General features: G+C 35.8%; 1 protein-coding gene across 1 annotated transcript; it reads right to left on the bottom strand.

The window, feature by feature from the left end:
- Positions 1–4,474: 4,474 nt before the first annotated feature.
- LOC110103094 (cationic amino acid transporter 5-like) lies at positions 4,475–21,189 on the bottom strand. The gene is made up of 3 exons (XM_020831662.2): positions 19,459–21,189; positions 15,873–16,145; positions 4,475–4,847 (listed from the first exon to the last, which is right to left on the bottom strand). The coding sequence occupies exons 1-2, from the start codon at positions 21,073–21,075 to the stop codon at positions 15,888–15,890; spliced, it is 1,875 nt and encodes a 624-aa protein (XP_020687321.1). The 5' UTR covers positions 21,076–21,189; the 3' UTR covers positions 4,475–4,847; positions 15,873–15,887.
- Between the last annotated feature and the right edge of the window lie 4,634 nt (positions 21,190–25,823).

Genomic DNA, 25,823 nt, shown 5'->3' with positions numbered 1-25,823 from the left:
AAGTGATGTTCCAAGCTACTAATTCGTGTATTTCTTATTCATGTGCCACTAGAGAGGTTTAAACTCATTGGAAATTTTCTTTTTTTTTTTGTCCCACACATTGAATGATCATTTTTTATTCAATTTTTTTTTATTTTTTTGTTGTTGTCATTATATAGTTTAATAATCTTTTTTGCCATATTCGTAATTTATGCTTTGTTTGAGACGACTTTCTTTCTGCTATTTAAAATAATTTTTTAGTACAACAAATTCAATTTTTGTACTAGAAAATTGGTTTAAGAAGCAATAAGAAAACTATATCAAATGAAACAATAATTTGATTTTAAAATAGGTTGTAGCATCTTTAAAGACTATTTTCAAGCATTCTTATAAGGGCATCGATATTTGTGTGTAAGAGTTGGTCAAATTTCATTGAATGTAAGCACTATCTGTTGGGGAATATGAGGAGTAAACATCACAATGACGAAACAAGCAAGAAAGTAAAAGCAGCAGAAAAGTAAAGGACACCAGGATTTAATCGTGGAAAATCTAAAATAGGGAAAAACCATGGAGCCTCACCAAATTAACCAAAAAATTCACTATGAAAATTGAAAGAAACAAGTGTGTATCTCTCTTCTCTCTCATTCTCTTATTCTCTCATTCTTTCTCTTCTTGTATGCACCATTCTCAATGTCTACATACTCAGAAAATACAAAGAGAAAGTAAGGTATAACCCCCAAGGAACGTAATCCTTGAGAAAAATAACAAAAATTGTTGTTCAATCAGTCTCGGAGCGCTGCGATGCCAATTTGAGGCGCTGCAATCGCTGTTTGATAATACTGCAACAATCAAACACTCAGCACTGTGACGCTCAGTCTCTGTTTTTACCTGCTGTGATGCCATATCTTGACCGCTGCGATAATATGCTCTATGTCATTAAGTGATGGGCGCTGGGGAACACAACACCGAGACACTTGGGTATGCATTACTGCGGCGTTATATGCAAAACATCTAAACCTAACCAGGGGGGGTAAACCCCCTGGTGTTCACAACAAACTTTGAGATTCGAGACAGTAGAACAACCCCGACTATCAAATTCCACACATAACAATATTGTTGTTCACTTCCAAAGAGTTCATTCATATTCATATATTCTAGAGAATATCATAAAAAATATTTTATTTCATTGAGAAAACCGAAGGCATAGCCCAAATTGACTAAAATAAAGATCTTAGTAATCAAAATGAATCTGAAATCGTTATTTTTTAAATAATAATTTTCAGTATTTTTAAGTGCGTTGAATATAATAATATGGGTGGTCCTATTAGCTGTGGCGAATTTGAAAGACGGAGAGAGCGGGCCCCGCCCGGGACCGGCTTAGAGGCGACAGCCCGCCTTCGAGGCGCGGCACGGAAAGTCACCGACCTAGGGAAAAATTGGGCCCACTTTGGTCGGTCAGCCCATGGGCCGCCACGAATGGTACGAACCGAGCGGATTTGAAGGTGACATGTGTAAAGGCATCAATACGCGTGCAAGAAGATTAGGAGAAGATGGGCAGCACGAGCTTTACGTAGCAGCCAGTGCGGCGCGGGCCTGCTCCCTATGGGCCCTCTTGTTGTCAATTTGGACGCAAAAGCTGTAGTGGGCCGCCTTTGGTATTTGCGTTACGGTTTCCATTGTGTGTGCTGCCCTTGCGGAGATTCTTACGCTAACGAGGTCCTGTTGATTAAGAGTTGACTTGGTGCTTACTTGAGAAATGAGTACTGTACTAATGAGTTAAATTTGAGACCATTTTGATTTGATAGACAATTCATTTACAAAATAATAATATAAAATATAAATTTTAAATATATTTAAATGAAAGTTTAAGGGGAAAATTATCAAAAAAATTTTAAAAATTAAAATCTTTAAACTCAAATATGTCTAATAATAAAAATATATTTAAATAATTAGTATAAAATCTATAATTAATTAGACTCATAAGAATAATTAAATAATATTTAATGAATTTTAAGAAGCCATTTTAACATTTAATTTCTAAAAAAAATGGTTTTTTTATTGATTACTCGTTATGATGTGATGGCTAAGTGTTCATTGACAAATAAATAAATTGAGCTCATAATCTATATTATTTTTTAATTGGAAATTTTTAAAAGGGGAAAAATCAAGGGATCATTAGTCCCCATTGATCATATAATTTATTTTCAAACACTTTTTATATTTTTATTGATATCAAAATTCACAAGTTTCAGCCTTGTCCGATTCCTCTCATTGAGATAAATATTAAGGAATAAGCATCATTATTTGAAGGTTGATTGGCTCTTAAAATGTTTTCATGAAATAATGTTCGATTATACCATAAATCTATAATGGACATACTTCTACACATTTGTGTATGATTCTTGATGAAAATTTTGAGACTCGTAGAATATCAGAGCTATGTCTACGTGCACCTATTTCTTGCTGATGCATGTCATTAACCTTTGCCATTTGACTCCCATCGCGTACACCGAGCAACATCAACGTCCACCATCAAATAACACTAACATCTATCAATCATCATCAATTGCCACTAACATCTATCATCATGCATTATAATCTCATCTTCTTTGTGACTCTCAATCTATACTGAAATTGGAGAGGGTTGGGCATGATTGTCACACCCCCTTAAATTTGGAACAGTTATTACATCCTACGACCGAATGTAGAGGAGCGTTCGGTTTTAGGCAAAAATGCGCCTATACCGAGGTGTACCGAGTTTTTTCAAAAAAACTCGGTACACCTCGGTATAGGCGCATTTTTGTCTATAAACGAACGCTCCTCTACATCCTTACATCAAACGAAATAAAAGTTCTTAAATTTGAGATAACACCTACATAATACTATAAATTATGATATTATTGTCCTAAATTCTTAAGTAAGCATATATCTATAGAAACTTTGCTCCCCTTAAATTTGGAGTAAATTTTTTTGTTTCATCTCATGTAAATTCTTGTTCAATCACTACTATCAAGTCTCCACTTATATAATATAATTATTTTAATAATGCCTAACCCTATGATTTTTTTATCTATAGGATTTCTAATATAAAATATTTATGTTGCTTTGTTAAACATTTTTTTAGTATAAAAAATTTTAATTTAAAAATTTTTTATTCTAAAAAATTGCTTCATAAATAATGAAAAACCGATCCCAAAGGATACCTTAATAATAAGTTATTTTGTGCTACTTCAAAATAAGAAAAAAATCAATAAATTTTAAATCCCTCAAAATTTACTATACATTTATTTTATTTCAAAATAACAAAACAAACTAAACACAAAAAAATAACACAAAACACTCCTAATATTTCCAACCAAACAATCTCAAGTTAACTTACACATATGCAGCTATAACAATAAGCTTGCTCTGTAATAAAAATTATTAAGTAATATCTAATTATTTATTTTTATAGCTTGCACTTTTCTTTTTTACTTGAGGCTAGGAATTCAAACGAGTTGAGTCGAGTTCGAGCTAGGGGTTATTCGAGTCAAGCTTGACTGCTAGATACCGAGCTCGAGCTCGAGTTTGAACTTGAGTCAAGCTCAAAATGTCGTGATTCGTCATCCCGAGGTCCGTTGGGGTCGCGCTATATGTCTTCCCGAGGTCCGTCGTGGTCGAGCACAGTCCGTCGTCGTCGCATTTGTTCCAAGCTCTGTCATCAAGATCCACTCCATCGCCGTCAAAATGTTTCGGATGATGCAACAATTGTCGTCGTCCCGAGCTCGCTGTCGAGATCCACTCTGTCGCCGTCGAGATCTGTTGTCTCGAATACATCCGTCTGCGTCCCGAGCACATCTATCCGTCGTCGTCCCGAGCTCGTTCCCACGAATTTCGCCCAATCGACCGGCTCATCGAGCCGACAAGTCGAGTCCAACGCCTGTTTGAGCTAGAGCTCGATAATCCTTCGAGCTTGAAACTGTGTTCGAGCTCGACTCACGAGCTCGATAAGCTTTACTCGTCGAGCCTATTACCGAGTCGAGTTCGAGTCAGGTCGCGAGTCGGTTTGACTCGGTTGCACCCCTACTTGGCAATAACATCCATTTTTTACTTGTTAATACTATTTAAACAAAGTGATATATTTCAATTAACATACTGGACCTAATATTCCATATTAAATAAATGCAATTATTTTATGTCTACCTTAATTACAATATTTGTAATTTGTGCTTTAAGGTTTCATTTGAGATAGCTTTGATCATTATTTTTCCGTTGTTTTCAATAATTTTTTACGTAAAAAACTAATTTTGAAAGCAATAAGAAATCCATCCCAAACAAAATCTTAGTCTTCTTTTTGAACAATTTTCTTATTGCTTTCTACAACAGCTTTCTAGCATTAAAATTTTTTAAGGCAACAAAAAAGTAATAGCCAAAAACTGTCCCAAACGAAACCTTATTTCTCGCTTTCTATGTTAAAAAACATAAAAGTTTCCAAACATGATCACAGATTCTCAGATAACAAAATTTAAGCCAGATTCTGATAACTTTTTAGCAGGGAGACTTTACATTACAATTGCAAGATATCAAGGAGCCATAAAACAAGGAACAAAGAACTAAAGCTCTCCATAACAGATACATAGCTTCTCAAACCTTTGAAATAAAATAAAAGGAAAAGTCAAGAAGAACAAATTATAGAGCAGGCTTTGTTTCTATGGAGATCTTCAGCTCAGTTCGAGCTTCATTACTTATAGCAGCACAGCTGAGAGTTGGAACTCTGCTGCACAGCCTCCCTCTTGTGAGGAAAAAAATAAAAATCAATAATCTGAATATCTGATAAAATTTCTTTGATCTTCTTTTTATAAATTTATATTTTTTTAACGGAAAAGTACCTGTCCAAGCAGAAAGACAAACAAAGTATTAGATAAGGTAAGCTTTTCGGATTAACAGTTAAGCAATTGAAGGTTTTGAATGTCAAGCAAAGCAGGCCAAAAACTATTAAACAAAGTAAAAAATAAGGATCTGCAGAAAATGAATCTGCAAACTGGGCATATAAATTCTTCTGACAAGTCTTTGCAGCTCAGGAGGACTGTAATCAACTTGAGGAGTTAAGCAAGTGGAAAGATGGATTACCCAATTGGAAAGAAAATTGGCAAGAAGAAATTCACAACAACAACAAAACAATTATTTGTGTTAAATCTCCATTTTCTCGTGGCCTTTCAAAGCTATTCATAGCTGACGGAATCCCGACCAGAAGTGATATTTTTCTTGGTAGATGAAGGCTTCGTTTGGGACGGCTTTTTTAGTACTTCATAAAGTAGCTTTTTAGCACAAAAATTAAAATTTTTATACTAAAAAATTGTTTTAAGAAGCATAAAGAAAATCGTCCCAAATGAAGACGAAAGTTTCCCCTAGGCACTGATTTTTTGAACCGATGTACTTAGAGAAATCTTTGTCCGACATGATCTCTATTTTTCTTCAAAATTTATATGTTACTTCCAGCTTTGTCGTTGCATCGCCGTCATCATCATCATTAAACCTAAAATTCCCTAACTATTTGAGGTATTTCAGGCCAGTGTTATGAAGCCTTATTTTCCATACATTCCTATTGAGTGTTGTCTAAGGTGTTAGAAACTATTTTTTGTAAATAATATTCACAAGTCCTAACCATAAAAATTTAGCTCTACCCTTTTTCATCAATGATCCACTAACACTAACTTTATCAACTATTTGAACATACATATTTTCTACTCTTCACTGTGCATATCCAAATCACCTAATCTATTTTAGCCCAAAAGATTAATTATTTCTATGCGGATGCCGAACGCTGTCCGGAGATCAACCAAAATGTGTCATATCACCCCTTCGTTGTGTACCGCGGCTCGGTACTGCTCGGTACCATGGGTTGGTACCACTGACGTGGTTGCACCTGATTCACCTCCGAACGTAGAGTTGCATTCGGCCTCCGCACAGAATAATTTCTCCAACATTAGGATCAAAGGTCAGCTTCATAACTGAGCCTAACATAAGTGATGGCCCATTGTTATTCTTTTTTTATAAACTGCCCGATATGGGATATAGGATGATAAACCATTTTGGCCATTGTCACTAAATTCTAAATCTCTAAGTCTGAAGAAAAGATGATATGTGCCATAGCAAGTCTCGTTTGTTGGGCAGTTTTCACAAAGGAAGTTTAGAAGCTGTTATCGGAGAGATGAGTACGCCCAATGATATACTGCTGCGTCAACTGTTTTCACAAAGGGAGTTTTATCATATGAATACTTTTATTTAATGTTCTTTTTGATGAGGACATCGACAGACGCTACCGACATGTTTATCGCCGGCGAAACCGCAGAGCGACGGCCACGATTCAACGCCTATACTTTTAATTTAGATGTCATGATGTATTTTATTATTGTCTTGTTTTATTTACTGTTTTTCCCATTTTACCCCTATGGGGAGTTATTTTATCATTGTAGCCCAGAGGGCAATTTAGTATTTTCACTTTGTATGAGTTGAGACCTTTATATAGTGGTCTCTTGTACATTTTGAGCTTAATGAATGTTTGAATGAAAATATGATATTTGTCTTCTTCTTCTTGCATGAGGGCTAGGGAAGGGAGATAGCTCAGGAGGAGCAAACCGCAATACCCACCAATCGTTGTAAGAGTCCTCGATTCGTGGTTACTTCTTCTATCATCGCAATCTTATTTTCATCCATTTTTCCTCCACGACCGCCCCAAATAATTTCTCCCAAGCCTTGTGCCGCCACCTCCATAGGAGTCCACCGCCGACCAATTCCACAAGCCACGGTCGGCCACTTGCCGGCGAGGTCTCTCGTCCGGCCGATCCTTCTCTCCGTATGCTTCAATTTTGAAATTTGAAATTTGAAATTCAATTTTCAAATACTTTCCTAATTTGGAAATCTAATTTAGGAAAGTTTTGAATGAGTCTTAATTTCAAATTAAAAATAGATCGGAGTCTTTATGTTTTTATTTCCACGTCAGCATCCTAAATTGGAACCCATCCACATGGATTTCCCTCTCTCCTCCTCTAGGCATGCCGCCGGCCTCCCATAAGGAGATCTCCATTAATTGCTTAGTTAATACTTGGACCGTTTTGAAAGCCTAATTTGAATCTTAAAGTTTTCCCTCCCAAATTACTTAAAACTGAAATTAATTTTCAGTTTTAAGATTTCAAATTTCCTCATTCACGCCAAGGATGCCGCCGGCCACCCCTATTGATGACCCCCTTAATGGCTCATTAATTCCCCTTAATTAGATTTGAAATTTGAAAATAATTTCAAATAACTCCCTCCTAATTTACTAAAAAAACTGAAATCCACAATCAAATAAACCCTATTCGATGCTGATGTATCGAATAGGGGAAATCTCGTGAATTTAGGGTTATACATATTATTATCCATCGAGGTGTGTAGGTGAAAGCCGCTATCCTCCATAGCTAATCGTATGTATAACTCCATCTGCTCTTCCATCGGCCTGCTTGTGCCGAGTGTAAAGGCCTACGACCACTTTGTCCTACGGGATAGTGTGATCGTACTCTTTGCATTCGAACCACACGAGCGGAATCCTTTCGGAGACCCACAAAGACGATCCATGAAATTTAAGAGAGAGAGAGAGAGAGAGAGAGAGAGAGAGCTCCAACACAAGTGATATGCTCCTTAATTTTAGGATTGAGGTCACAACTAAAAGTTTAGCCTATGACCTTTAAAAGATGCAATATTTATTGATATTTAGACACAACTTTTTTATTTCTAATACTTCAAAAAAGTTCCTAAAATGCATTAAATGTCATCTCTTGTATTGTCATAAACTAAAATATCATCAAAAGTACACAAAAAGAAACTTTCTAATAGCAAAATATTGTTCATAATCATCATACATATATTAGGTGCATTAATCAATACAAACGGAATCACCAACCATAGAATTTATCGTTAATTTTACGAGTAATTTATTTAGTTCTAACTTGATAAAAATTACTTCTCAAATCAACTTTAAAAAATATCACAACATTAGTCATCATGTCCAATATATAAAATATATACCTAACTGAAATTTTAATCATTGCTCAAATATCCACACACATATGCAAACTATCAGATTTTATATGTGTAAATAAAGTGCGAACAACATATGGATTTATATTTTACCTAAAATCCTTTCTCAAAATGTTTAATTGAATTCATTTTATAATATGATAAGTTAAGGATAATTGATGAGGACATCGCTCAAAGATTCAGACATGTGTACCGGCGACGGAATCTTAAATCCACAGCTACGATTTAGAGTCTTTACTTTTGATGTATTTTATCATTTTATGCTTTATTTATTTTGCATTTCAGTTTTTCTAGTTTACCCCCATAGGGAGTGTTTTCTTATTATAGCCCCGAGGGCATTAAGTACTTTTCTTTTCTTTGTTATTGAGACCTATATATAGCGGTCTTATGCTTTGTAAAAGGTTAATGCATGATTGAATGAAAATTTGATATTTGTCTTTTTCATCTTGTGTGTGCACTAGAGAGAAGAGAGCCCGTGGAAAGGGCGAGCGCAACACCCACCAGTCATTGGAATAGTCTGTGGCTCGTGATTTATTTCCTTTCCTTGTTCTTCATCCCTAACTGTCGGCCCGTGCACCTCCTCCCATCGTCGGCCGCAAGCTTCCCTGGCCCCAACCACCGACCATGTGAAAGCCTTCTTTTTTTCTTTTCTTTTATGTTTTGGTATGATTTGAGATTTCCTTTCAGGTTCGTCCGGACGAAGTTGGGATCGTCCGGGATGAACAGTTGAAACATTGGCAACCCGAGAGCATCATCCCAAGACGAAAATAATTATCGTTCGTACGAAGGCAACCCGAGGGCATCGTCTAGGGACGAAATTAATTATCATCTGTAAGATCAGCCTACCGAGGAGATCATCCCGGGACGAACCATGGAAATCGTCCGGACGATCAAGTTCTTTAAGTATCCGAAATAAGATATTTTGAAGAGAGAGAAAATGAAGGGAAGAGGAAGAAATCCGCGTTTTGGGCGTCTTCGGTCCGTTTTCGTCCGTCTTCGTAGTTGGGAAAGTTGATCGACTCGAGGTAAGACACATTATGCTTTTCTCAATTTTCAGAAATATGTTTTTTGAAGGATTTTATGTTTAAGATTTTGAATCCGTTAGCGAAAAACGGGTATATCTTTGCACTAGTAAAACTTTTACCGCGTAACTTTTGGTATGTTGTAGATATTGTAATTTTGCACGTTTTGAGTATTTTCTGAAAATTTTTCACCGGGTATTTTGAATTCTGTGGAGTTTTTATCAAATAGATAAATTATCTGGATGTTGAAAAATATTGCTTCAGTACAATGAAAGTATTGAAATGATGTTTTTTGAAACTGTGAATTTTTTATCCGTTGAATTTATGTTGTCTGCCGTTATACTCTCTGACGATTTTCTGATACGAATCTGATTTTTTTGAATCTAATATGATTTAATGTTTAATGTGATTTGAATGATATCAGAAGGGAGTTATAAGGGGCTGGAATCCTTTGAGATTCTGTCTGTGTTAGGGAAGGGAGGCATAAGGGGTCAGAATCCTTTGAGATTTTGTCTGTGTCAGGGAATATGAAAATGAATTTTGATCTGATAATTCTGTATATCTGATATATTCTGGTGCTATAAGCACAAAAGGAGGCATAAGGGGTCAGAATTCTTTAAGATTCTATCTGTGTCAGGGAAGAGAGGCATAAGGGGTCAGAATCTTTTGAGATTTTGTCTGTGTCAGGGATATGTGATCTGATATATGATTTGAAATATGATTTGAAAAATGTGATTTGTGATTTATACAATTCTATGATACGAATTTGATTCAGTTCTTCTGTATCTGTTATTTGATTTTCATCTGATTATCTATTCTGTGTGAATATCTGAAGTCTGTTTGTTTATCTGTTCTGTACGAATATCTGCATTCTATCTGATTATATGATTTCTATACGATTGTTTGAATTTTGTACGACTATTTGAATAAACTGTTTTTAAAGTTTTTGTGAGTATTTTGATATGAGAGTTTCTGGAGATTTTGATCGGCTAGTGTAGTCTTGCTGAGCTGTTAGCTCACTGTGATTATCTTCATGGTTTTTAGATTCTGGGAAAGGGAAGGAGATTTTGGACTAGCCGTTTTGTATCTGATCTGAGATTAGGTATTTTGTACTTTTGATTTTTGTACGGTATTGGCTATTCTGCTTTTCTCTTTTGTACTTTCTGTTTACAGCCATGCACTGTAATGCACATGATTATTTTGATGAAAGAAAGAATAAAATGTTGGATGAGCTTTTTGGTATATTTGGATGTTTGTAGTAGCTCTGTGTTTCTGTAGTTCTGTGTATATTGGAAGAAAGTCTGAAAACAAATTCCAAAGCTAGATCCTGAATTAATCTGTCGCGACTCGACGCGATGGGATTCGTTCCGATCGGGTTGGGCATGACAGACCACTCCTACCCCATCACCCAAACACTTTGATCCCTAGCTCCCCTCCCCACCCCCACCCGACCGACGCCAACACCCCTCTTTCCTCTTGCCGTCGACCCACCTCCATGCTCCACACCATAAGGATGATTCCAATCATCTTAATGATTTCCTAAATTAGCTTAAGCAAGCAAGGAAAGATTAGGATTTATTTGAAATTCAAAATTGAATTTCAAATACTTTATATATTTGCAAATTCTAAATAAAGAAAGTGTTTAATTATAAGTTCAATTTAAAATTAAATAAGATTGGATTTATTATTCTCCTTCCTAATTTACAGACTTGTTTGTAAGCTCTAAAACTTCCCCAATCCCCTCCTTCCTCTCTTCATGCCGCCGGCCCCATCATTGGGCTCCCCATAGTTTTTCTTATTGAAGCCCTAAGCCTTATTTGAATTTGAATTCAATTTTCAAATTCAATTCCCTTCCAAACTATTCAAATCTGAAATTAATTTAAGATTTATTAATAATCTCTCCTCATAAACCCTAAACCTATATCCCACATAACCCAAGCCTTTCCCCCTCTCTCTCCTTGGCCGGCCCTTCCCCTTTCCTCATCTCTCTTAGAAACTCTAAATCTCTCATGAATTTTGGAGCCAAGAAAAGCAGATAGGCTCCTTCCTCCCTTCTACCATTGGTGTATGGCCGACCCTGAGGTCGACCACATATTCGCCTACAACGCTCAAGGAGAAATTGACATCTTGCTTTCTCCTTTCTATGATCCGGATTAAGACAACGAAGATTTACTGGAAAGCTACGTCAACCGCATACTCTATTGCCTCGCCGAGACGATAGAAGGGCAACGACCCACGGGACATTGGCAAATCGTTGCCCGACCAACAACCTCTCTTCCTTCGGCTACTTCTCCGACGAACAAGACCCTACACGTCACTTGTCTTGTGGTGGTATCACTAGGGTTGCTTCTACCCTTTCTTCGCTAAGCCCCAACTTTAAGATCAAGAGTGAAGGAAGACAGGGTGAACACTTCTTGATGTTACACCGTGGATGTTTGTTTCATTGCTATTAGTTTTATTATATTATTTTTGTTGTTACTTGCAATTGTCTTGTTATTCTCCTTTGTAATCGCTTGCTATTACTTAATCTTCTAATAGAAAATTCTAAGAATCCGATTTGGTGAAACATGAGTTTTAATTAGCAAAGTTATAGTTCAAATTATTAATTAATTTCCAAAAGCAATTCTTGTTCACTTGTATGTTTCACATCAATAATCCAAAAATTAAATCAATGACATGTTATTTGTCCTGGAGTGTGTTAAGTTATCTAAAAGAACAACAAGACTTTTTTTTTTTTTATAAAATCAAGCAATAATTTACTAACATTCTAGGTAAACAATACCATGTGAGAGGAGAATGGATTTAAACTAGAGAGCCATGCATGTGAACAAATAAAATGGGCATAAAAAAGACTCTTCTTTAAACTAATGTGCATTTAATCTAACCACACAAAAGAAAAAACTCAAATCTCTTAAGTCACACAAATGAAGGAATAACAAACAATCAATACAACAACATCAAGCCTTTATCCCACTACGTGGTATTCGCTACATGAATCTTTTTTCTCCATTGTATCCTATTAAGAGTCAAATTTTCATTTAAATATAATAGAAAAGCTCATTTATAATGATTTCTAACCAAGTCTTTTTAAGTTTACCTCTACCTTTCTTATCATAGACTAATACATCTACTTTCTAATTGGGATCATCGGAAGACCGACATTTAATGTGATCGAAATATTTAAGGTGACTCTCTCTAATCTTTATCTGCCACTAGAGCTACTCCAATATTTTCACGTATAAACTCATTTCACATTCACCTGAGCATTCTCATCTCTGCAACACTTAACTTAATTTTATGCTTCTCTTCTAATGGCCAACATTCTGCACCACAAAGCATTAGTCTCACCACCATCTTATAGAATTTTGCCTTAAGTTTGAGGGGTACTTTTCTATCACACAATAGGCCCGATGCATTCCTCCACTTAAACCATCTAACTTAAATTCTACTAATAATATTCTTAACTATTTCGCCATCACTTTTAACAATGGATCAGAGATATCTAAAATGTGTACTCTTTTTAATGACTTGATCGCCCAATATCACAATCCCCTCAGTAGATATATTACAACTAAAATTACAATTAATGTATTCAGTTTTATATCCACTCAAATGAAAACCTTTAGACTCTAAAGTCCACATCTATAATTCAAGTTTACCTTCAAGTCCGTCTCTAGTTTTATCAACAAGAAGAATATCATCAGCAGAAAACATACATCATAGTACATCATCTTGCAAATGTCTAGTAAGAACATCCAGGACTAAAGCAAAAAGATACGGGCTAAAGATGATCATTGACGTAATCCAAACAAAATATGAAAATACTTGGACAAACCACATTGTGATTGACCACAAGCAATAGCTCCTGCATGCAAATCCTTAATCACTTGAATATAAGCATTATTAACTCCTTTAGTTTCTAAAACTCTCTAGAGCCCTTCTCTTGAAACTTTATCAAATGCTTCTCTAAATTAATAATATCATATATAGATCCTCTTTTTTCTCTATATGTTTATCCATCAAACCTCTCAATAAATATATAGCTTTCATTGTAGACCTACCCGATATGAATCCAAATTGACTTCGAGAAATATTAGTATCATGTTGTAACTTATGCTCAATTTCCCTCTCTATGTTTTAGTGTATGAAATATTAACTTAACTCCTTTATGATTCACACACTCTTGTGCACCACCTTAAGGAACCTACAAACTCCTCCACTCATCTGACATCTTTTTAGTCTTCAAAATAATATTAAAAAGTTTAGTTAGCCAAGAAATTTCATCATCTCCAAAGCATTTTCACACCTCTATTAGAATATCATTAGGTGCAACTGTTTTTTCACACTGGATTTTCTTTAAAGCCTCTCTAACTTCAATTTTACTAATACAACAATAAAAAATATTTATTTTCATTTAGCTGCTAAAGTCACATAAGTTCATCATATTCTTACAGTCTTCATTAAAAAGCTTATCAAAATATCCCATTCACCTATTTTGAATATCATTTTTTAATAAAAATATATATATTTTTTTCATCCTTAATGAAGTTCACTTGAACTAAACTTGTTTACTTATCTTATTTCTTTGCATGACTAACTTATACAAACTTCTTTTGCCCTATTTAATATCTAATATATTATATAAATTATTAAAAATTAAATTATTTGAATCGCATATTGCTAGCTTAAACTCCTTACGGTCCCCTTTATATCTTTCTCAATTTTCAGAGCATTTACATCTAAACTAATTTTTAAAGCAAAGATTATTATTTTTATCTTTTCTTGCACATTTTAATTCTACCACAGATAATTTTTATTAGTATGAGTTTTTCTTTTTAATACTCTTTAAGTGCATACTTTAAAACATTATTAATATCACTAGCTACTTTTTTTACATAACATTACCTTCCTCATGCACAATAAAAATCCAAACATCTTCAATCTTAATATTAAAAATATTTTTGTTTGCATCCTTTAAATACCTTAGTCCAAGATTGACATTTTATTTTATTTTTTAAATTTCGTCCCTTTATCTTAAAGTCAAAAAGTAATAAGCGATGTTGGGTACATTAAATTTTACTCAAAATGACTTTATAATATTTGCAATTTAAATGCTTTAAGTTTCTTATAAGAAAAAAATAAAACTGAGATTTCGCATATCTATTCTTATAAGTGATGAGATGCTCATCTCCTTTTTAAATAAGATATTAACAATTATAAAATTATGAGCTAGAGCAAAATTTTAATATGATCTTAGCACCTTCATTGATCGCTCCAAACCTATGACCACTATGAATACCTTTAAAATCATTTATCACTCTACCAACATACTCATTTAAATCTCATCTAATAAAAATTAATTTTTTAAGAGATATTCATTATATTAATTCTTCTAAGTCATTCCAAAATTTTAATTTTGAATACATATCCAAATATATTTGAGGAGCATAGGCACTTATAATATTAATAATCTTACCATCAATATCAATATTTAAAACTATAATTCTATCTCAAATTCTATTAATTTCTACAATATTATCCTTTAAACTCTTATGTATAATCACACTTACACCATTCATGAAATGATTCATACATCAATACCATAATTTGAATCATAAACTATCAATCTCCTTATCTTTCTCCCGAACACATTTAGTTTACTGAATGTATAAAATATTTATCTTTCTATGAATCATAATATATATTAATTACATTAATTTGTTTGTAAGAGAATTTATATTCCAATTTCTAGTTTCATGGATTTGCTTCTTTGCCCACATTTGTCATAATGTGAGAGCCCTTATTTAACACTACACTCGAGCACAGGTGCAACGGCCCTTGCACGCTTCGCTCTGTATTCATACCAGACAGCACATCACTTACACATAACACTCTAACATTAATACAATGTATTAAATTATTCGTGCCATGATGTTCGACAATTTTTCACAAGTTGTTGACTATCTTATGCAATTTATCATTTTTTTTCATCCAGGGCTTGAGACTTGACAAAGGCAGTATTTCACTATAACAAGAAAGTATCCAATGATCATAGAGAATATTTTTCTTCTTTTTCCTTCTTCTTCTTCTCTTCTCTTTCCCTCTTTTCTTGAAATTCACTTCTTCCCTCCTTGTTTGTCCAAAAAACAAAGCCTTAGAGTAATGCCATGCATGCAAAGCCGCATATGGCAACCAATTTTGGTCTCATATTTATGGGATTTTATGTAAGCGGATTTAAAATCAAAATTAGATTAAAATGTTGACTTGATTGTATCCAAAATATCTAATTTTGTAATAAAATTTTAAAATTAACTATATCCAAGAAATAATAATAATTTATTTTCAATTCCTAAAATCACCTATTTTAAATTTGGGCATACCTTAACAAATTATCGAGAAAAATACCCTATAAATTGATACTCCCGGAAAGATAAATGAATTATTCTAAGATCGTGTTGCCCGATATTGTGAAGCCATAAAGGAAATTTACATGCATTATAGCACTTTGCTTCACACTCTTACAGTGAAAATTAAAACTATCACATCCAAGTTCTTAAGAAAATTTTCTAATGAACCTTAATGGTCAACTTGGCATGGCGACGGGAGCATCCCTTGCCACTCTGCTGTGTTGGAGTTAAGGCCACCTCAAACCCCTTTGGTTGCTCTACCCACAAAATTACTATCAATAACAATAAATTGACCTAATTATCAGATAATTGAAATCATTCAGTGATGTAGATGCCAAAGAATTATTTAAATTCAATATTTCCGGCACATAACCAAATTACCAAAAAAAAAAAGGGGCATTAAAAGTACCTGATATCTTATAATCTAAGCTCCACGACTGCCAGTTTCCACCTTCAAGCCTTCCAACTTATCATCTTCCTCCTCATGAGCAACATCATAAGTCGCATGGACACCAATAAGCACATAATAGGCCAGCATTACCACAGTGCAGATTCCAAACCTCACAAATGCCTGGTATCCAAGCGATCCCATGAGAAAAATGTTAGTCACTATGGAGGCCGATGGCAGCCAAGGCACCAGCGGAACTCCCCACACTTTAGGCGTCCGCTGCTGAGGAATCACCACCGTCAACCCAAGCGTGCCCAAAAGGAAAAGAGGATTTTTGAGCGACTCCGGTCTGTTTTCGTTCGTTGTAGTAGTTAGAGAAGTTAACCGACTCGAGGTAAGGCACATTCCGCCTTTCTCAATTTTCAGAAACGAGACTTTTGACGCGTTTTCTGTTCCGAAATTTGTTTCTGTTAGTGAATAATTGATTTTATTTTGCACTGCTAAAGGTTTTACCGCGTAACTTTTGGTATGTCTTTGAGATGTTAATTATGCATGTTTTGAGTATTTTCTAGAAGATTTGTACCGGACATTTTGGATTCTGCGGTGTTTTGATTGAACTGCAAATTATCATGATGTTGAAAAATGTTTTGTCAGTACAATGAAAGTCTTATAATGTTGTTGTGAATGTTTTGTGGTAATTTGGTAAATTTCTGAATCTGTGAATTTTGTATAAATTCCGTATACTGCCATTATGCCGCTGAATTTTCATACGATTTCTGAATTTTTTAAAATAAGATGATTTGACTATTTGATGTGTTTGTGCTATCAGAAGGGAGTTATAAGGGGCCGGAATCCTATGTGATTTCCATTGTCTGGGTCAGGGAATTCTGAAATCTGAAATGAGCTCTGAAATTTGAAAATATTCCGGAACCTATGTTATCTGTTCTGTTCTGGTGCTATAAGCACAACGGGAGACATAAGGGGCCAGAATCCGTTGAGATTCTGTCTGTGTCAGGGATATCTGAAATCTGATGTTATCTAAAATCTGTTGTTTGATATTTGATAATCTGTTCTGTGACTTATCTGATCTGTTTTATGAATTATCGGAATCTGTTCTGTGAATTATTTGATTTTTGATTTCTGTACGACTCTGATTATTTCGTATGATTCTGTCTGCTCTGTGATATGAAAGCTTTATGATATCCGATTTGATAAGATTTTAGTTTCCGTATTCGATGTTTGATTCTGATTGAGCTGTTATCTGTTCTGTCTGTTGTACGATTTTTGTACGATTGTTCGAATTCTGTACGGATACTTTTCTGATGTATTTTCTGATGTGAGTTTCTGATGATTTTGATTGGTGATTGATGTTTTGCTAAGCTGTTAGCTCATCCTTGTTTTCTGCGTGGTTTTCAGGTTCTGGGAAAGGGAAGGAAGTCGTGGATTAACAGTCCAGAGTCTGATCTGTGATTAGGTACCTGATACTTTTAATTTTTGTACAGTCATGGCTTTTCTGTTCTGTTCTGTTCCTTCTGTCTAAAGCCATGTACTGTATCTGTATATGATTATTTTGATGAAAGAAAAGATAGATGAACTGCGCTGTGTTTGTATGTTTATAGTAGCTCTGTGTTTTTCTGTCTGTGTTGTGTTATATTTGGAAGAAAGTTCTGAAGCAAATTCCAAAGCCAGATCCTGGATTTGTTGGCTGTGTCGCAGCCCGATGCGAACGGGATCCGTCCCGGTCGGGTTGGGTCGTGACAATAGACACTTATAATATTAATAATCTTACCATCAATATCAATATTAAAACTATAATTCTATCTCAAATTCTATTAATTTCTACAATATTATCCTTTAAACTCTTATGTATAATCACACTTAGATCATTTCTGAAATGATTCATACATGAATACAATAATTTGAATCATAAACTATCAATCTCCTTATCTTTCTCCCGAACACATTTAGTGAATGTATAAAATATTTATCTTTATATGAATCATAATATCTATTAATTACATTAATTTGTTTGTAAGAGAATATATATTCCAAATTCTTATCCTAATTCTAGTTTCATGGATTAGCTTCTTTTCCCACATTTGTCATAATGTGAGAGCCCTTATTTAACACTACACTCGGGCACAGGTGCAACGGCCCTTGCAGGCTTCGCTCTGTATTCATACCATACAACACATCAATTACACATTATGCTCTAACATTAACACAATGTATTAAATGATTCGTGCCATGATGTTCGACAATTTTTCACAGGTTGTTGACTATCTTATGCAACTTTTCATTTTTTTTCATCCAGGGCTTGAGACTTGACAAAGACAGTATTTCACTATAACAAGATAGTATTTTATGATCATAGAGAATCTTTTTCTTCTTTTTTCTTATTCTTCACTTCTCTTTACCTCTTTTCTTGAAATTCACTTCCGCCCTCCTTGTTTGTCCAAAAGACAAAGCCTTAGAGTAATGCCATGCATGCAAAGCCGCATGTGGCAACCAATTTTGGTCTCATATTTATGGGATTTTACGTAAGCGGATTTAAAAGCAAAATTAGATTAAAATGTTGACTTGATTGTATCCAAAATATCTAATTTTGTAAAATTTTAAAATTAACTAGCCAAGAAATAATAATAATTTATTTTTAATTCCTAAAATCACCTATTTTAAATTTGGGCATACCTTAACAAATTATCGAGAAAATAACCTATCAATTGATACTCCCATAAAGATAAATGAATTATTCTACGATCGTGTTGCCAGTGATTGTGAAGCATAAAGGAAATTTACATGCATTATGGCACTTTGCTTCACACTCTTTCAGTGAAAATTAAAACTATCTCGTGCAAGTTCTTAAGAAAATTTTCTCATGAACCCTAAGGGTCAACTTGGCATGGCGACGGGAGCATCCCTTGCCACTCTGCTGTGTTGGAGTTAAGGCCACCTCAAACCACTTAGGTGAAATCTTCGGATTTTCCTCCTCCTCTATCCCATAGGTATAGCGTTTGAATCAATAGAGAACCTTTTCTTCTATATGAATCGATATTCTTACATTCCAATCCCTTCCCAATACCTCCTAAGGAAAATCCTGAATTGGATCCAAAAATGGACGGGTTAGTGTGAGCTTATCCATGCGGTTATGCACTCTTCAAATAGGAATCCATTTTCTGATCTACCCACAATATTAATATCAATAACAAGAAATTGAACTAATTATCAGATATCTGAAATCATTCAATGATGTAGATACCAAAGAATTATTTAAATTCAATATTTCGGACACAACCAAATTACCAAAAAAAAAAAAAAAGGAATAAAAAGCTACCTGATATCTTATAATCTAAGCTCCACGGTTGCCAGTTTCCACCTTCAAGCCTTCCAACTTATCATCTTCTTCCTCATGAGCAACATCATAGGTCGCATGGACACCAATTAGCACATAATAGGCCAGCATTACCACAGTGCAGATTCCAAACCTCACAAATGCCTGGTATCCAAGCGATCCCATGAGAAAAATGTTAGTCACTATGGAGGCCGATGGCAGCCAAGGCACCAGCGGAACTCCCCACACTTTAGGCGTCCGCTGCTGAGGAATCACCACCGTCAACCCAAGCGTGCCCAAAAACCAGAGCGGCACAGCAATTGCATAACCAATCCATCCCTTCGCCCCTGAGTTCCAGTACGCTGATATCCCAACAGATGAACCGATGATCAAGAAAAGCAAGCAATTGAGCTTCAAAAGATTGGATTTTGGAGTGACTTCTCTCACATAGTATCTTCTGACGAGCAACGCCACGGCCATGAGCATGAAGATGAAGAGGGTGCTAATAGAGGACACACTCGCGAGGACGTCGAGGCTGGAGAAGAAGGCGATGATGGCGCTGGACAAAGTTACCAGAAGAGTTGCATGGATGGGCGTACCCGTCTTCGGGTGGACGAGAGCGAAGAAGGGGGGTATCATGTGAGCCCTAGCAATCTGCGTCGTGTATCGCGCCTGGCCGAGCGCGCCGACGAGCATTCCCGTGGTCATACCCTTAAGCGCACCAAGCGCTACTAAGTACTTGGCCCATTTCATCCCGGCGGCAGCGAATGCGACAGAGTAAGCGGCGTTGGTGTCGAGCTCGGAGTATTTCTGCATCATCACCAGAGCAAGTGCCATGGCGCAGTAAACGGCGGTGATTGCCGACATTGATCCAATTAAGCCAATAGGAATGTCCCTTGATGGGTTCTTAGTTTCTTCTGCCATGGTCGCCATCATGTCGAAGCCGGTGTATGCCCAATAGACGACTGCGGCGGCACGGAAGACGCCGCTGGCACCGAATGGGAGGAATGGGGAAAGATTGGAGGGCTTGGCGTTAACAAATCCGGCGGCAATGACGAAGGCGATGACGAAGAGGGTAAGGACTGAGGCGATCCAATTGAGAATGGAGGTTCTGTGGGTGCCTAAGGCGGCAAAAGTGGAGCAGGAAATGAGGACGACGACAGCGATGGGGTCGAGGAGGTTAAAACCCTCGGCGAGAGATGGAACGTGGATGCGAAGGGCGTCAGGATCGCGGCCAATTAGAGTTGCGAAATAGGAAGTCCAGGAACGCGCAAGCCCAGCGGCACCGACGAGAGCTTCTAGAAGAATGTTAGCAGCCGCAAGGTAAGCCGCAGTGTCGCCAAGCTCAACGCGGAGGTAAGAGAACGATCCACCAGCAGAGGGAATTTCGACGGCGAACTCAGCGTAGCAGAGGACGGAGAGAAGTGCGGAAAGGCCGGAGGCAGCGTATGAGAGGACGATGGCGGGGCCGGCGTTGAGACGTGCTTCTTGGCCAGTGAGGACGAAGATGCCCGTACCCACTACGGATCCGAATCCAAGCCAGCCGAGATCCCACCACGTGAGGCAGCGGCGCATGGAGTTCTCGCTGCGGCGGCGAAGGACGTCTACCTCATCGGAGTCAGAGGAACGGTGTAGAAGTCGGTTGCGGAGACGGGGGAATGTGCGGGAGAGGGCGGAGCGGTAAGAGGTCCAGCTGCTAAAGGAGGGTTCGGGGAAGAAATCGGATTTGGCGAATCTCCAGTAGCTTCTGGGGTTGAGGGATTCGCCGTCGGCGCCGCTGGCAGAGGTGTATGCCGGAGATTCGCCGGCCATCGTCGTAGATTCTGGAGCTGTGAGATCAGTTGGGGAAGAAGAAACTGCGCCAAGAAAAGGTTCTGTCAAGCCGGATTCCATTATGTTTAGGAATTCTCCTAAAATTTGGGGAATTCCGAATTTGGCAGCGGAAATTCTGCTATTTGGACGGCGGAGAGAAGCGTGTCGGTTTTCATATTTTCTGTACCTGGACGGAAAAGCTTCTTAATTTTTATCCCCTTTTAACCCTTACTTTATTGTTATAAGAAGTCGTTACAACTTCCAAATCACGTGGCTTATTATTTTATTATTTTTATGAAAATCAGAATACTTGATTATAAGAAACTTGTTAATTTTTTTTTTTTTTTAAATTTTATTAGTTTAGACTTTACATAAAGACTTGCCCATCTAATTAGGGGTGTCAATTTCGGGTCACAGATTGGGTTCGGGTCAAACTCAAAACTGATCCGGCACTATTCGGGTCAACCCGAATTTGATATGTTTTTGAAAACGAGTAGTTTTATTGACACAAACTCGACCCACTTTGGGTTTGGGTCAAACCGACACGACCCGTTTTCAACAAAAAATTGCTAGTTTTCGGGTCAAAATGATTTTATCTCCTCTTTTTCGGATAAAAAACGGGTCAATATCGGGTTGTCGAGTCAAAATCGAATTTTCAGATAAAAATGGATCAATTTCGGGCCAGAAACGGGTCGAAATGTTGAACCCGAACCCGACCCGTTTCGGGTTTGGGTTAACCCTAACCCGAAATTTTCGGGTTGGATTCGAGTCGGGTTTTAGGGTCGTGTCAAATATTGATAGCCCTATATCTAATAGACAAATGGCTAAAACTTGAGCTTATGGTTCTATAAATTTGATCTACTAATTCGTTTTAGAGTTTGGAGAGGCTCAGCTCACTTATATCCCTAATTTTGAGTGAGATTCGTCACTTGATTTGGCTAAACCAATCATTTTCAATTTATTTATCAAATTTAAATGTATTAGACTTCATTTGTGATAGCTTTTAGCCACAACTTTTTCTTTGTTTTCTAAAAAATTTTGTCACAGTAGGAAAATTATTTCAAAAGAAACATTGATCTTCTCTCAAGACACGTTATATAGAGGTAGGTGCAATATTTTTTTCATATATATATATATTCGTCACTTGATTTGGCTAAACCAATCATTTTCAATTTATTTATCAAATTTAAATGTATTAGACTTCATTTGTGATAGCTTTTAGCCACAACTTTTTCTTTGTTTTCTAAAAAATTTTGTCACAGTAGGAAAATTATTTCAAAAGAAACATTGATCTTCTCTCAAGACACGTTATATAGAGGTAGGTGCAATATTTTTTTCATATATATATATATATATATATATATATATATATGTATCTGCCCATTTTTTCTTGTTTTGATTTTATTTAATTTTTAAAAGTTTTTTTTTTTATCCTTACCAATGAAGTTTAATTACATCTATCATTCAGGACGAATTTTGCCGATTCGTACTCTGGCGACATAAGCTGTTAATAAATCATCGACATTCGAGATATTATTGAATCATTCGGATAGAGAGAGAAAGAAACGGCAGAAGAAGAGACAAAAGACCAGTAAAGAAGAAGGAAAAAGTCGGTAAATTTCGGATGCGGCCGCACGGAGCAGCATTTTTGCATCCGACGAACGTAGTTGGAAATATTTGTTTGTCTCCGCAGTATAGGACCTCCAATCTATTTTCTGTTTTCAGGTAGATATGATGTTGTTGACTGCGGAGTATTGCACTATTTAGTATTTCGTCAGTATGAATTTGGACTGCAATGACTTTGTAATTGAGACACTTTCCGCGCATCAACTTAGAATGTTTATAGATATGAAATATTGTACAGATTTGAAGTATTTTCCTACGATTGAATTAATAGACCTTTGGTCGAATTGCGTTCACCGATTTTAATTGAATAGAAAAATATCAGATGTTATTTGATATGGAATCAGTAGAAAATAGCCTTATATTGATGTTGTGAACAGTTCTGTGTGAATTTTGAAATAGTGCTTTTTCGATTTGTCTTTGTGGTAGATATGGTCCTTCGTTGAATAGAAAAAATAGTCAGGATCGGAAAGAGTTCATAAGGAGTACTTATGGATATGCCGACGGAAAGCCGTGTACGGGCTAATTAGAGTGCACGACTCTATGTTATTGAAAATCACTAAAGTATGCAAGATTATCATCACAACAGCAATATTGGCATTCTCACAACAGCAAGTCCATAGCCCAGTTTTTTTTTCAGTTATTATCTTTGACATGCATCGTTTACTGTATTGACATATTTCTGATCGGACTTTTATTTTTTGTCATTCACTCGATTTCATTTTATCTAAATACTATATTGGACATTAATAATTGGATTTATGGATGGAATATAGATATATTCATTATTTTACTAGAATTTATATTCCATTGTACTATTGATTCATGCAATTGTATGACTGCTACATTTAGTCGGTTTAGATTGAAATTTATTGTATCTGCTCTTTCCCGATTGATAATTACTTGACTCGATTTTGATCAGCACTATATTTTTATTGATTTGATTGATTCGACATCGTGATTTGACGGTGTTGATTTGATTTCTTCTGTTTTTCATTGACGTTTATATTGAGCTTGATTACATTTGCCATTGCTGTGAATTGACGTGTTTATTGACTTGGTATTTTTTATTGCATTGATCATTGACCATTTTTGATGCTTATTGATAGCATTCGCGTTTTTGTTGCTTTGATTTCAGTGTAGGCTTTGATTGACACTGCGGGCTATTTAAGCTCATTATATGTGGTGATATTTTGCGTCAAGGCAGGAGCAGGTTAGAGATTTGATTCGGATCTACAGGTTTAGTATTTTTTTTGTGATGATTTGATTCTTTTATTGTGACTCAGGACAGATTAGAACTTTCATACTTGTCGGTTATGTGTAGTTCCTGAGTTATCTGTATATGAACTTTTGAGATATGAGATCGACTTGTTATTGATGTTTCATTATTACTAGACTTTTTAATTAGATTTGTGACATTGATGGATGTTTTTTGAGATGACTCTTGGGTAAATGGCGGAGTTGTTATCGGAAATTCTTTCTCAAGTTATGATCTCGGAGGCATGACATTTAGCAGTATCAACCGTTGTACGCCCTATACAAACAACGGTCTTTTCTTGACCCCGGTCTCGCCCGACTCAGCGTACCTTTCGACTCCGCTCCTTCTATATGTCCTTCCGACCTCCTCAACAAACCTAACACTCGGTCCTTTTGACCCCGTCTCCTGTTTCTCGACTTATCGTCCTTCGCCCCGGTCGCCTACTACCGGTCATTTCGACCTCGACGCCTATCATACCGAGGCTTTACGTACCGACCTCCATCAACCAGACACACGATCTTTCTGACCCCGGTCTCCTGCCGACTACGGTTCTTGCCGACCAAACAGACATTGCTATATGTACTCCTTTATACCATTTGTAATGCAATCTATATATGCTATAGTTGCATACAATCAATACAGGCCTTCGTTCCAAAGGAAGAGCCTCATTTTAATCGACTGCAACTATAGTTGATTCATTCAACTGCGCGTCAGGCCCTCATGGTTTTTTCCCCTTTTCAGCGGGGTTTTCCACGTTAAAAATCTCTGTGTGCTCTCTTATGAAAATGCCTACACTCTTCACTTGATCTGATTGTTGTGCTGGATCTCTCGTATAATGACTAAGACATGACAATAATATATTCTCATACCGTCTTAGTGATATTCCTAGTGCACGCCGTAAACTGTATGCGATGAATTCATCATCATATATTATATATGATTAATAAAAAAAATACATCATCATACATGAGTAAGTATTGCAACAAAATGATATCATATTCATCAATAAAATTCTATCATGAGCTATCTATGCTAAATGGCTTAGAAATTTCACGATTTAAATCAATTAAATTATATTCAAATCCAAACATCTAGACATTACCACCCCGAATCTGTGTTAAAGGATATGTTCCCTTTAGTACTATTGACAATTTGAAAGGACATTTGTTCGTAAGAAATAATTAAAATTAGTTATAAGAGTGAATGCTAAAATCTAGACATTAAAGCAAAACCATTAAAAAAAAAAAAACTTTATAATAAATTAAATAAAATCAAACAAACAGAAAAATGGGCAGTATCAACTCAGATACAATTAACATAAACACACACACAAAATATATTATAGTATATACTCACTACATTATATAATATATATATAATATACTAGTTATAGTACTATATAGTATACCTATTTATATATCGTAATAGTATAAATGATATAATATATTTATAATTTATTCATGATCTATTTATATTATTTTATAACCATTACATTATATATAATTAAATACCAAATAAATATAAATCTAGTCTTCACCTTATTCTCTATAAAGACACAAAAAAATATATTTTGGGGTAATCATTTCAATCTTAAGATATTGATTGTGTAATTCAATAAGAACATTACTATGTGTAGGTATAGAAAATTAATTAACTATTATATTAAGGACATATTTGTAAAATGAATGTGCTGACACATATCAAAAGAAACAACCACGTTATTCGTAAAAATAGTCTTGGTGATAGACACCTCTCTCTCGCAGCTAAAGATAACAAACAAATAACTACTGATACGACACAACAAACAAAGCCTTTATCCACTATTTGGCAGGATCGGCCAACATCGAATGCCATTGTTCTCCCATTGTATCCTTATTTACAGGATCAAATTTCCATCATCTAATTACTAATAACGAAATTCTGTCATTATCTAAATATATTCTACCAA

This window comes from Dendrobium catenatum, unplaced genomic scaffold (assembly GCF_001605985.2).
Source record: "Dendrobium catenatum unplaced genomic scaffold, ASM160598v2 fragScaff_scaffold_133, whole genome shotgun sequence".
NCBI lineage: Eukaryota > Viridiplantae > Streptophyta > Magnoliopsida > Asparagales > Orchidaceae > Dendrobium > Dendrobium catenatum.
Note: the sequence above shows the minus strand (reverse complement) of the source record. Positions and strands in the feature narration are given on the sequence as shown.